Source organism: Loxodonta africana, chromosome 8 (genome assembly GCF_030014295.1).
Source record: "Loxodonta africana isolate mLoxAfr1 chromosome 8, mLoxAfr1.hap2, whole genome shotgun sequence".
NCBI classification, from domain to species: domain Eukaryota; kingdom Metazoa; phylum Chordata; class Mammalia; order Proboscidea; family Elephantidae; genus Loxodonta; species Loxodonta africana.
In genome coordinates, this window is record NC_087349.1 from 88,270,109 (window position 1) to 88,283,377 (window position 13,269).

General features: G+C 39.7%; 1 protein-coding gene across 1 annotated transcript in view; it reads right to left on the reverse strand.

The window, feature by feature from the left end:
- Positions 1-5,445: 5,445 nt before the first annotated feature.
- HIBADH (3-hydroxyisobutyrate dehydrogenase) overlaps positions 5,446-13,269 on the reverse strand; it is a 126,616-nt gene continuing 118,792 nt past the window's right edge. Inside the window, exons 7-8 of the mRNA XM_010587203.3 lie at positions 12,318-12,474; positions 5,446-7,946 (exon numbers count right to left, since the gene is read on the reverse strand). Of these exons, the coding sequence (XP_010585505.1) occupies positions 7,788-7,946; positions 12,318-12,474 (316 nt within the window). The 3' untranslated portion in view covers positions 5,446-7,787. The remainder of the gene's footprint in view (positions 7,947-12,317; positions 12,475-13,269) is intronic.

Here is a 13,269-nt window from a genome sequence, read left to right on the forward strand (position 1 = left end):
GCCACTGATCTACCTTCTGCCTCTACGGTCTTGCCTATTGTGGACATTTCACATAAATGGAATCATGCAATAAGTGGTCTTTGGTATCTGGCTTCTTTCACCTCGCATGTTTTCAAGGTTCATCCATGTTGCAGCATGTCTGGACAATTTATTCCTTCTTATGGCTGAATAGTATTTCATTTTATGTATGTGGGACAAAGAATAGGTTTTTGTCTCTAGTTTCTAAAAACAACCTGAGCAATCCAGGGGCTTTGGTTTTATAAAACGGCCAGGCAACACTTAAACATATACAAATGAGTTGGGAGCACCAGACCAACTCATTGCCTTGGCAACGGACCTCAGGGAGGGAGGGAGCATGAGCCCTCAGAAGAAACCAACACCCCCTCCCCTTCTGAGGCTTGATGTTTGTCCATGTAGCATGTCACTTGGGCTTTGGGCTATAAAAATGGCTGGGTGAGGGACCTTGGGATCCCTCAGCTATGTGTGTGTTAGTGGAGAGGATGTGCAGCAGAAGTTCTCAGCCCACCTAATTAAGCCTACTTGGCCGGGGTGACCAGTAGAAGGTACGCCCCTTTTATGTCCCTCACCCATGGTGCCAGGTGGAGGCATGCATGGAAGAGTTCTTTATCTCCACAGGGACAGCTTCCAGAAGCCAGGGCAGACTGGCACGTCATGTAGCTACCCCTTGGAGTTCCTCATCTATTGTGCACAGCACGATGTACATAGAAGTTTTCTATCTCTTCCTGGACAGCTTGAGAGCCACGGGGCAGAGGGAAATGACACCGCTCTCATGTTGTATGCTGTCTGCTTCTTTTTGTAAGTAATAAAAGCTACTTTCCTGAAAGGACATGATATTAGTGGAGGACTCCCATTTAGTGATTGGTCCTTTGTCTAATGGCCTTCTGGCTGAGACAAACTGTGTCTTGCAATGTATATACATTTTGTTTGTCATTTCATCAGCTGATGGGCTTTTGGGCTGTTTACACTTTTGGGCTATTATGAGCAATGCTACTACGAACATTCATGTATGGCAGACATATGTTCGCATTTCTCTTGAAGGTATGCCTAGGAGTGGAATTGCTGGGTCATATGGTAACTCTAAGGGGCCCTGGTGGTGCAGTGGCTAAGTACTCGGCTGCTAACCAAAAGGTCGGTGGTTAGAATCCATCAGCTGCTCCGAAGGAGAAAGATGGGGCAGTCTGCTTCTGTAAAGATTACAGCCTTGGAAACCCTACAGGGCAGTTCTACTCTGTCCTATAGGGTTGGTATGAGCTGGAATTCACTCGAGGGCAAAGTGTTTGTTTTTTTTGGTTTATGGTAACTCTATGTTTAACCTTTTGAGGAACTGCCAAACTGTTTCCCTCCCCTCTCACTTACTCAAAGACATCGCTTAGCAAGTGTTCCTTTTCTTTCTTGCATCATTACTTTTCCCCTCTTTATTGGATCTTTCCACTCCAATCAGCAAAAATCTGGTATCTCCCATCTTAAAAATATAACAATAAAACGTCCCTTGACCCCATCCATATTCCCTGCCAATGTCTATCCCATCTGTCTGTTTCCTTTTATGGCAAAGGTCCTCAAAAGTCGTCTCTACTCATTGCTTCCAATTCTTCTCCTCTATTCTCTCATTCTCAATCAGGCTCTCATTTCCAACACTCCACCAAAACTCTTGTCAAAGTCCCCACGTCTTGTATTTTGCCAAATCCAAATTATCACTTCTCAGCCCTTGTATTACTCAATTTATCAATAGCTTTTGATACAGCTAATTATTCCCTCCTTAAAATACTTCCTTCATTTGGCTTCCAGGACACCATGCTCATTTCTTCCCCTACCTTACTGGTCACTCCTCTTCAGTCTTATTTGCTGGTTCTGCCTCATTTTTCCAACCACCAAAAGTTTAAGGGTTACACAGGGCTCAGTCCATGGACCTCTGCTTTTCTCTATTTAGATGTCTATTCCCAGTACCCAGCGCCGTCGAGTCGTTTCCGACTCATAGTGACCCTATAGGACAGAGTAGAACTGCCCCATAGAGTTTCCAAGGAGCGCCTGGTGGGTTCGAAACTGCCAACCCTTTGGTTTGCAGCCGTATTAGGCATCTCACTATAACACAAACTGCTTCTCCCACAATCTTCGCAACATAGTAAATGGCAACTCCTTCCTTCCACTCTCAGGTCATCAACCCTGGAGTCATCCTGTACTCCTTCCTTTCTCACCCATCCATCAGTTGGAGGCTCTTTTATTTTCAGAATCTGACCCTTCTTGCCACCCCCACCATTAATACTCTGGTGCAAGCCACCACCATCTCTCATCTGGATTATTACATGTGTCTCCTAGTTGGTCTCCTTGCTTCTATCCTTCTCCCTACAATCTGTTCTCCACATAGCATCCAGGCTGATTCCTTTAAAAACGGTCAGATCACATTAACCCTCTGAACGAAATCCTCCATTGGCTGGCTGTGACAGATTGTTTGCAACATGGCCATCATAACGTCCCTCTTGGTGTCCACGCACTAATGCAGTCCCTTCCTGCACTGACTGTGGGCTTGGATATGTGACTTGCTTTAGCCAATGGTACAATACAAAGTGAGCAGACGTTTGAAAAGGGCTTGCACACTGGAATTTGTACTATGTTGCTGCTGGGAACCCTTCTGCCACCATGGGAAAAAACTCAGTCTACCCTCCTGGAATGAGTGACCACGTGGAGAGAAGCCCCAGCCTTTCTAGTTGTCACAGTTGAGTGAGGCCAAACTAGATCCACCAGCTCCAAATGAGCTGGCCCAGTCCAGAAGATTAGTATAGCAAACCAGAGAAATCTTGAAAAATAATAAACGTGTTAAGCCATTAAATTTTGGGATGGTTTGTTACACAGCAAAAGCTGATACACTGCCCGTTCCACTCAATAAAAGCCAATGTCCTAACATAGCCTGCAAGGCCCTACATGATATTTTTTGTGTGTGTTTTAGGTGAAAGTTTACATAGCAAGTTATGTTTCCATCTAACAATTTTTATACAACTTGTTCCATGACTTTGGTTACATTTTCCACAATTTGTCAACATTCTCATTATTATCTTTTTTTTTTTTTTTGGTTGTTGTTGTTGTTCTATTCCCATTAATCTAGTTTCCTTGCCTCTCCTTAGCTTCTCATCTTTGTTTTAGGATAAATGTTGGTTGATTAATGTAATGGAGCACAGTATTCATGGGTGATAAAAATTGTTTATTTTATAAGCTAATCTCTTATCCTGATGAAAGATGACCACTGGGAGTGGCTTCAGTTCCAAGTTCAAAGGGTATCTTAGGGCAATAATCTTGGGGGTTCCTCTAGTTTCTATTGGTCCAGTAAGTCTGGCCATTTTAAGGAGTTTGAGTTTTGTTCTACATTTTTCTCCAGGACCTTCTATTGTGTCCCTGGTCAGAATGGTCTGTAGTGGTAGCTGGGTACCATCTAGTTCTGGGCTCAGGCGAGAAGTGGCTGTGGTTAGCCCTATAGACTAATTTTTTCCTCGGGTCTTTGGTTTCCTTCACTTTCCTTTGCTCCAGATGGGAAGAGATCCTTAGTTGTATCTTAGATGGCTGCCCGCAAGCTTTTAAGACCTCAGACGCTACTCACCAACCTACAATGTAGAACACTATCTTTATAAGCTATGTTGCCAGCTGGCCTAGATGTCCCCCGAGACTATGGTCCTGAGCTTTCAAACCAGTAATTCAGTCCCATGAGGTGTTTGGATAAGCCTAGGAAGTTTCCTTGACTGTGCCCCTATGTGCCCTATTATATATATGAATATATATATGCAGCACACATAAACATGTACACTCATATGCCAGCAGATACACCTGTACATGCATGCTCATATACTCACATGTGTGTACCTATACCCGTATATGTATACACGTCTATCTATGTAACCACAAATATATTTTATTGGTTGTTACTATTGTTGTTTTAAGGATTTCATTTTATTTGGCTCCACAGTTAACAACCATGGAAGCAGCAGTGGAAGAAATCAAATGATGTATTGCACAGGGCAAATCTGCTGCAAAAGACCTCTTTAAATTGTTAAAAAGCCAAGACGTCACTTTGAGGACTACGGTACATCTGACCCAAGCCATGGTATTTTCAATTGCCTCATATGCATGTGAAAGCTGGACGATGAATAAGGAAGACTCAAGAACTGATACCCTTGAATTATGGTGTTGGCCAGAATATTGAATATACCATTGACTGCCAGAAGGAAGAACAAACATGTCTTGGAAGTATATCCGGAATGCTCCTTAGAAACGAGGAGGGCAAGACTTTGTTTCACATACTTTGGACATGTTATCGGGAGACACCAGTCTCTGGAGAAGGACATCATGCTTGGTAAGGTAGAGGGTCAGTGAAAAAGAAGACACTGGACAAGATGGACTGACACAGTGGCTGCAACAATGGGCTCAAACATATCAACGATTGTGAGGATGGCATATGACTGCATGGTGTTTCATTCTGTTGTACACAGAGTTGCCATGAGTTGGAACTGTTTCTACAGCACTTAACGACATTATTATTGTTGTAAAATCGTTTATTACAGTTTTTACTGAAATTGTCCCTTATTAGTACTTCTTAGCATCTTCATTTACTTTGGACAAGTTGCATAGACTTCAACATATTGTGTATTACCTTGCCTATCACCAAAAATAACAAGTTCCTACTACCTAGGAAGTGGTTCCACTTCCCGCCCCCTTTCATCCCTGGTAACCATCAAAGAAAGTTGCTTTCTGTGTGCATACCAATTCTTGATTTTTTTTTTATAAAAATGCCATACAATATTTGTCCTTTTGTGACTGATTTCAATCAGCATAACGTCTGCCAGATTCACCCATGTTATGTTTCATAGAGCCTCATTGTTCTTCATAGTTGCGTAGTATTCCATGGTATGTACCACAAATTTGTTTATCCATTCATCTGTTGATAGGTACTTAGGTTAGTTTCACCATTTTGCTATTATGAATAATGCTGCACTGTCTATTTGTGTCACTACTCTTATTTCTCCAGGATATATACCTAGGAGTGGGATTGCTGGATCATAAAGTATTTCTATTTCTAGCTTTTTGAGGAAACAGCAAATGGTTTTTCATAGTGGTTGTACCATTTTATATTCCCACGAGCAATGTAGAAGAGTTCTAGTTCCTACACAACCTTGCCAGAATTTGCTGTTTTCTTTTTCTTTTTGATCATTGCCATTTTGCAGGGTGAAATAGTATCTCATTGTTGTTTTAATTTGCATCTAATTGCTAATGATCATGAGCATCTAGTCATGTATCTGTTGGCCACCTGAATGTCCTCTTCATTGAAGTGTCTGTTCATGTCCTTTGCCCATTTTTTGATTGGATTGTCTTTTTGTTGTTGAGTTGTTGAAGTTTTCTATGTATTTTAGAGATTAGACCCTTATCAGGTATGTTTTTGCCAAAGGTTTTTTTTCCAGTCTTTAGGTTCTCTTTTTACTGTCTTGGTAAAGTCTTCTGATGAGCCTAGGTATTTACTTTTTAGGAGGGCCCAGTTATCTAATTTATCTTCTGTCATTTGTGCATTTTTTGTTTTGTTTGATATTCTATTTATGCCAAGGATTAGGTTCCCTAGTTCTGACCCTATGTTTTCTTTCAGCAACTTTACAGTTTTACACCTTTAACATTTAGCCATTTTGAGTTAGTTTTTGTGCATAGTTATGGATCATTTTATCTACACATGGATATCCAGTTTTGCCAGCACCATTTGTTGAAGAGACTGTTTCTTTCCCATTGAATGAAATTGGACCCTTTGTTGAAGATCAGCTGTCCACAGATGGATGGATTTACTTCTGGTTCTCAATTCTATTCCATTGGTCTATGTGTTTGTCTTTGAACCAGTACCTGGCAGTTTTGATTACCGTGGCTATACAGTAAGTTTTGAGATCAGGAAGCAAGAGGCCTCCTACTCTGTTCTTCAGCCCTACATGATTTGGCTCCCTTGCCATTCCTCATATCTAGTATCTACCTCGGGGCCTTTGTACTTTCTGTTCTCCAATGCCTGGGATGCTCCTTAGAAGTGAGGGTAGCCAAGACTTTATCTCACTTACTTTGGACATATTATCAGGAGGGACCAATCCTGGAGAAGGATATCATGCTTGGTAAAAGCACAGGGTCAGGGAAAATGAAAGACCCTCAACAAGATGGATTGACACAGTGGCTGCAACACTAGGCTCAAACATACCTACCATTGTGAGGATGGGACAGGACCGGGAAAATTTCATTCTGTTGTGCATAGGGTTGCTGTGAGTCAGAACTGACTCAAAAGTACCTAACGACAAAAATGTCTGGAATGTTCTTCCCTCAGGTATCCGTATGGCTTGCTCCCTCACTTCCTTCTTAGCTCTGCTCAGTTGCCACTTTACCAACCTAATAAAATATCCTTGGCGCTCCCCATCAATCCCCCTTACCCTGCTTTTTCTTTTTAGCCCTTACTAAATATTAAGTATTTATTTCTTGTCTAGCACCAGGCCCCTCACACACACACATACACACACACACAGGTAAGACAACAAAATTTAAGCTCTACAAAAGCAGGAATTTTATCTGTTCTATTCATCGGTGTATCCCCAGCATTTAGAATTGTGCCTTGTATGTGTGTGTGTCTGTTTCATCACTAGGAAAATGACAGAACTAGCACTCAAATTTGGTAGCCAGGTCTATCACCTAGAATGCTTCTAGGGGCTGAGGTGGGAAAAGTGGCAACAGTTCTCCATATTGGGGCATGCTACACTCAACGCAGGCTGCACAAGCTAGAAACCATTTAACCAAATGCCATTGGAGGATTCAGGTAGCGGAAAGTTGGCTTCCACTAGCCAACTCAGAGCTCTGTTTCTTTTGACTTCCCCTTCCTTCCCTTTCTTCCCATGCTTTCCTCATAAGTCTGTAATATCAGTTTGCCAGATTTGATTGTTCTCCAAATAACTGGAAAGAAGCAAAAACTCCAAGAAAGTATTATCAGCATAGAAATTTATTTGAATTCAAAATAATGCTGTTATATTTAGAACATAATAATCATCTAAAGCAAATATCATCATTGGCTCTGGAGTAAGTCTAAAGATGTCATTCTTTCGAAGTGCAAAAATATGTAGTAAGAATGTACAAGGAAGCAAAAATATAAAAAAAAAAACAAAGTCTGCTAAGTACTGGGAGTTGTAACAAGAGAGACACACACCCTAAGATATTGTAACTTATTCCAAATTACAAAACATGTAGCTTTACCAACTCCCTGGAAAATGAATAGTAACCTCAGTAATGTTAAGATTATCACCACTTAGTTAACAGGAAAAACTTCCTGAGGGATGCAAGGAATAACTCCCTATATTATTCTAACATCTCTACTCAACACCAGTTTATTTATTTTTGCTTTAAGATGGATTTCATTGGGTTGAAAAAATATGTGGTTTTATTTATAAAGTGGAGTAAATAATAATCCTGATTGAAGTATTCAATGGTTTAGTCAAATATGCTCAGGGATCAAATTTTTTTAAAACGTATGTCAGCTGGTTATAGCAGACCCATCAGTGGCTTGAGGACCAAAAAAAAAAATCTGATGTATATGTTTGCTAAATATGCTAAAAGAATAAGCAATTAAAAATGGGTGGAAAAATCCTAGGATTTGCTGTGACCTAGACAATTAAAAGCAGACATGTGACCTTTGATTAAACCCACTTACTCGTGAAGTGACCTATAAGGAGGCTCCAAGATACAGTTTGGTTTCCAACAGTGTCCAAAGCCTACGGGCAAACTCAGAGGGTTTCCTCCTCTCGTAGAAACTGGAACACAGAAGAAAAGTCTTTCTTTGAGTAGCCCTTTGCACACATCATCCTGTAGATCTGATGGGCCAGACTGCCCAGAAGGATCGGGGTCTTTGTGTTGGTAGCAGAGTCTTGTGCTAATCCCAGATCCTAAATCAAACAAGGAGGAGGAGGGAACGTATTGAGACTGATAGTTAAGATTCTCTTTGGAACTATGGTTTCTAATGCTTCGGTTTCAAAGAAAGAAAAATGAAGTCTGGAAAAATAAGTCACACTGTTTTAGGTAAATGCTTTCATACAGCTGTAAAATTGCTCCAGACAGAAACCCTGATTTCTGAGTGCCCCCATCCTCACCCTCCACAGACCTATTTGTTTTGGACCTGGGTTATAATACAGGTGGGACCACAGAGGGAAATGCTGTACAGTGGTGTCTTTTTCAAATTTGTGGAAGCCAGTTAAGGAATTACTGAATATCCATTCAATCTCTTATTCAACAAATATTTAGCAACTGCTGTATCATTTAGCAACTGCTGTTCTAAGTGCTGGTGACATATCATGATAAAACTAAGTCACTACTCTGATGAGGCTTGCTGTCCAGAGGGGAGGACAATGAAACAAATAAATGCTATGAAAAATAAAGCTGGGCAAGGGGTTAGAAAATGATGGCTAACAAGGGATGGGGTGGAGGGAAGAGTGATGATACAAGAAATGCTTAGGGGAGGCCTCTCTGAGTCAAAGGCATTTGAGCCAAGATTTGAATATTAGGAAGGAGTGAGTTTTTTGGAGAGCTTGGGGAAGAGAGTTTCTGGCAGATCGAAAAGCAAGGTAAAGGCCCTGAGGTGGGACATGGCTTGGGTAATCAAGAAATAACAAGGTGGCCAATCAGGCTGAATTAGAGTGAGCACAGGGGCTGGGGGTGGAAATAAGCCTGGCGATGAAAAAACAAGGATCATGGAAGGTTTTATATGCCACGGGAAGGAGTTTGGACTTTACTCCAAGTGCAACGGGATGATCAGCTTCACCACAATCCATAAAGTCTCAGAGAGCTAAAGCTTCATCTGAGAAAGAGTTTCGGGAAGCTTAAGGCTGTTTAAAACTAGACAAAATCTAACATTATAAGTCTATTATATTTAAAGTGTAGCGAATGGATATCCATTACCACAAAAATGGAGTCATGTTCAAACTTGAAATATTTGGGGTAAACAGAGGACAATAAAGGCACGGATAATTGAAACAATATCCCCCACATTTCGTTTGTAATTTTATAAGAGCTGCAAATAAGTGGCAAACCATCTAGATTTAACTCTTACCATTACCATACACCTCACTTCCGCCATCACTAGAAAAGTCAAGTAATGAAAGAGTAAGACACGAAGCAAGAGGAGAAATATTTCTACTTTTTGAGGAACGTCCCTGATAACTGAGTAGTTACAGATACCATCTACCCAAAGGAGAAAATGATTCAAAGAAAAAATAAAGCATAAAGACTGAATTAAATCTGTAGCCTCCTGAATATGTATAGTAGAGGTACAAACATTATTTTGTAGTTATTTATATAATTTTCACATGTAAACACACAGATTTGGAAAATATACTTAACAGTACCTTCTTCAACAGCATATCCACTAAAAAGCAGTTCACACAGTTAACAAATGTGGACAGCTACGTTAGCGCTCATGCCCAGACAAGCAGACAAACCACTTTTGTCGACATCATTTTGGGGCACATCTGCCAAATGCCTTTATTTTAAAATGACAGAAAATCTACATAGACTGAGCTTAATTTTTAACCTAGTAATTTAACTAGAATATAAGAGCACAGGGTAAACATAACTTTCTGAGGAAAAGGCAACACTGTCTAGAAGAAGAAAAGTCTATATTAGAGCTTTTTGAAGGGGTGAATATATATCCCAAATATGACCTAATAAAACCAAAAAGGAAAAACTAAATGGGCTATGGTAGTTTTTACTTTAAAGGACAGGCATTCTATAGAGCGAAATGTGATTAGCCTGAGTAGTTTGTCAATCCTGAAAAGTCAAAAAAAGAAGGCAACATCTGAAGCTTATAATATACAACTAAAAAACAAACATATATTCTGCTTCACTAGGGGAGTTAGTTAACACTGATGCTCAAAGAGTTATCATGACCTTCCACAAATTCCTTGGTGCTCATGAAAAACAAACTTCTAGGTTGGAGAGTTCAGAAGAATGAGGTAGTTTCTGTACTGATTATGTTCTGATTATATACACACACCATGTTAAAGTTCTGCGATGTTAAAACCTAGAAATAAATGCACAAGACTCTACTTAAATGTACTGCTGATGTCATATCCCCTATTACAAGGAAACTGAATAGCAGTTGAGCAAAACATCTCTTAATACTTAAAGCCTTGATCTACCCAAGCAGGCACAATTGCTTTAATCAATGTAGCATTGATAGGGATTTCCTTAATCTCTGCAAATTTCTCCAGAATAAATCTAATTAACTATGGCGTGTTCTTGCTAATAGCTATCTAAGGTGATAAAAGATTTTTAAAAGCCCTTTCCTAAGTAGAGTTAGTTCCTTTCTCATTCCAAGCAAATTAAGAAGTCTTTCTTCTTTATAAGGTAAATGACAACAGCATTTCATAGAGGAAATGAGAATAAAAGAGAGCAGTAATATCCATACTTTTTACTTCTGCATTGTCTTATATTATTAGCTGAAAAGGCTATCTTTTACTACATAAAAAAATAAACAAAATATTTTTAAAGGAAGGACCCATAATTGTGGCAGATTCTTCCTGGAAAGGGACAAAGGAGAAAATGACCAGAGTGACGGGGTAGCACACTGGAGAGGGCAGAGCCAGTGGAGAGCTCCAAAACAAAGCCAGGACTGCAACAGAATGAGGGCTAGACGAACTAATCTCCTTTTGATTAGAAGTCTGCTACGTATTACACTTAACTGGTTGTTTCCTTTGTGGGAGGCATTGGCAGTATTTTAGGAACCAAATACACTAACAGGTCACAACCCACTTCCTATAGATACATAATGGAAACTGGGCATAAATGTGATTCTTTCATTCTTCCATGTACCCCAAGAAATCACCCTGTTTTTTTTGTTTTGTTTTATTTTTATGAAAACAAGCTACTTCCTGTTTCTTGACAGCCATACAGCATGATTATAAAAGCCTGTATTGAGGATATGCAAACCTAAATATAAGGTAGAGACATAAAATTTTTTTTCTCTTCCACTAAACATGAGGGAAAACAAAATTGCAAAACAAGAAACACAGTTTCAAACATTGCTTCATTTAATAAATATTTAAAGTGAGCAACCATGTGCCAGGTACTGTGCCAGAAGCTGGGATGAACAAGACGGCCTACCCAAACTCAGTCTACTGAAGGAGGAAGACAATTAAACAAGTATTTATATAGCTGGTAGAAGTGACACCATGGAGGCCAGGGAGGCACAATCTGGGGGAGTTGGAAAAGGCCTTCCAGATAATAATGCAGCAGAGATGAGTTCAGTATGGCTGAAGCAAAGAGGGGAGTAGGAAGGCAAAATTGAGCCTGGTGAGGCCAGCAAAGGCCAAATCATCAAAGGCCTCCTGAGACAGATTGTGAAGATGGACGTTAATCTACAGATAATTGGAAACCATAAAAGAAACTTAACAAGGAAAGTGAGATAATCAGGTTTACATTTTAGAAAGAACACTTTGGCTGTGGTGTGGAGAATGAACTGGAGAAGATCAGGTGAAAGACAAGGAGACCGGTTAAGGGCTGCTGCGGTAATCTAAACGAGGCCAGGCTAAGGTACTGGTAGTGGGAAAGGAGGGAACTGGATGAATTCAAAGCATATTTGAAGAAGCAGAATGGACAGAACATCATGAGGCATGAGGGAAAGTAAGCCAACTACGGTATACAGGTGCATGTATTATTACTTGTGCAACTAGGTAAAAAAAAGTCAACTGAGGGGAGAAAAGCTCTATGCAGAAATCTGAAAGACTGTCTAAAAAGTATTTTCCACGTTGAGATCACAAATGCTCTCTAGAGGAGGCCAACAATTCACTTTCCAAATGACTTAAATTAATTTACACATAAATCCATATACAGTCTTAAAGCAGGAAGGTGTATTTAGTATTATTTGGAAAAAATCCTGTTTTCTCTTGTGATGTGTACACCGAATGAATGCATTATGAACAAAGAAGAAATCTTACCACTCCCATTCTAAGGATTTGGTAAATTAATGTAAGTTTATGGTAAAGAAAAAAAATTTACAAGCTTGTATTATAAACAAACCCAGGCACAAAAGAAAAAATCCTAGCCCATTTTTCTCATCCAAAGGCTAGGAATAACAACAAACAAGGTCAGGATTTTTATATATGCTAAATTTTTACTCATTTCGAGTAAGTAAGTGAATCACTATTCCCGAATCCTACCTTCTAGATAGACACATGCTATGTTAAAAGAGAGAAACGAAGAAATCTCAATTAGATCCTAACGTATTTTCCCCCTTTCTCGGGTAGTCTCTGCATTTACCATACCTTAGCCATGAGTGTTGTTCCAAATCCACCCTGATAGTTATTAGCCGAGGGAACGCCATCCATCACCCCAGGTACAGGGTTGTAGGTGTCACTTGACCAACACCGTCCTGAGCTCATATTTAGGATTTTAGCCAACAGTTTTGGGTCAAGCCCTAGCCTGTCAAAGGTCAGAGAAAAGACGAGTTAAATGTCAAAATGCACAAGTCACGCGTGACTTACTTACCTGTGAGGATGCTCCATCTTCTCTCTCCGTTTATTATATGTCTTCAAAAATCAAAGCAGATTGATACCGAATTAAAGCGGATCAAAAACTACTGATTAAACAAGATCATTTCTGAGCCAGGACATTTTACACCTGAAGAAAACCTTCTGCACTATCCTACTTTTAAGAAGAAATACTACATAATTGCATAAAAGTGTTGTTGGTTTATCACACTCACGGGATTTTTAAGTCTTTTGGACATTATTGCATTTATGTGTCACATAAAAACCTTAAGCCAACATGACAGTCTAAATTCTTTACTCACCAACCTTATATTTCAAAAAGAAATATCCACAGGTAAATAATGCATCATGGGAGTCTGTGGAGGTGCATTTATATGTATGTTTATTCCTTTAGCTTTTTATGAGAACAAATATAAGAGATGAGCCATGAGCAGTAAAAAGAGCTTAAGAGAAGTTATCATTATAAAAGAAGACATTCCTTGCTGCAAACTTTTCTTTATTTATTAAATCTTCATTAGACAATCTTGCTTATGAAGCAAGTCTGCAGAGTTGTGACATACGCTATCTATTCAGAGACATGCATTATAGTTCTGGGTCAACTGCTGATAAGGTTACCGATCCTGATAAAACAAAGCCTGCCCAAGCGGAAACATCATTTGTTCTATCACTGAGCTGATGGCATAAACGGCTGTTCAATGTGGATCCGGAAAAAAAAAAAAAATCAAAA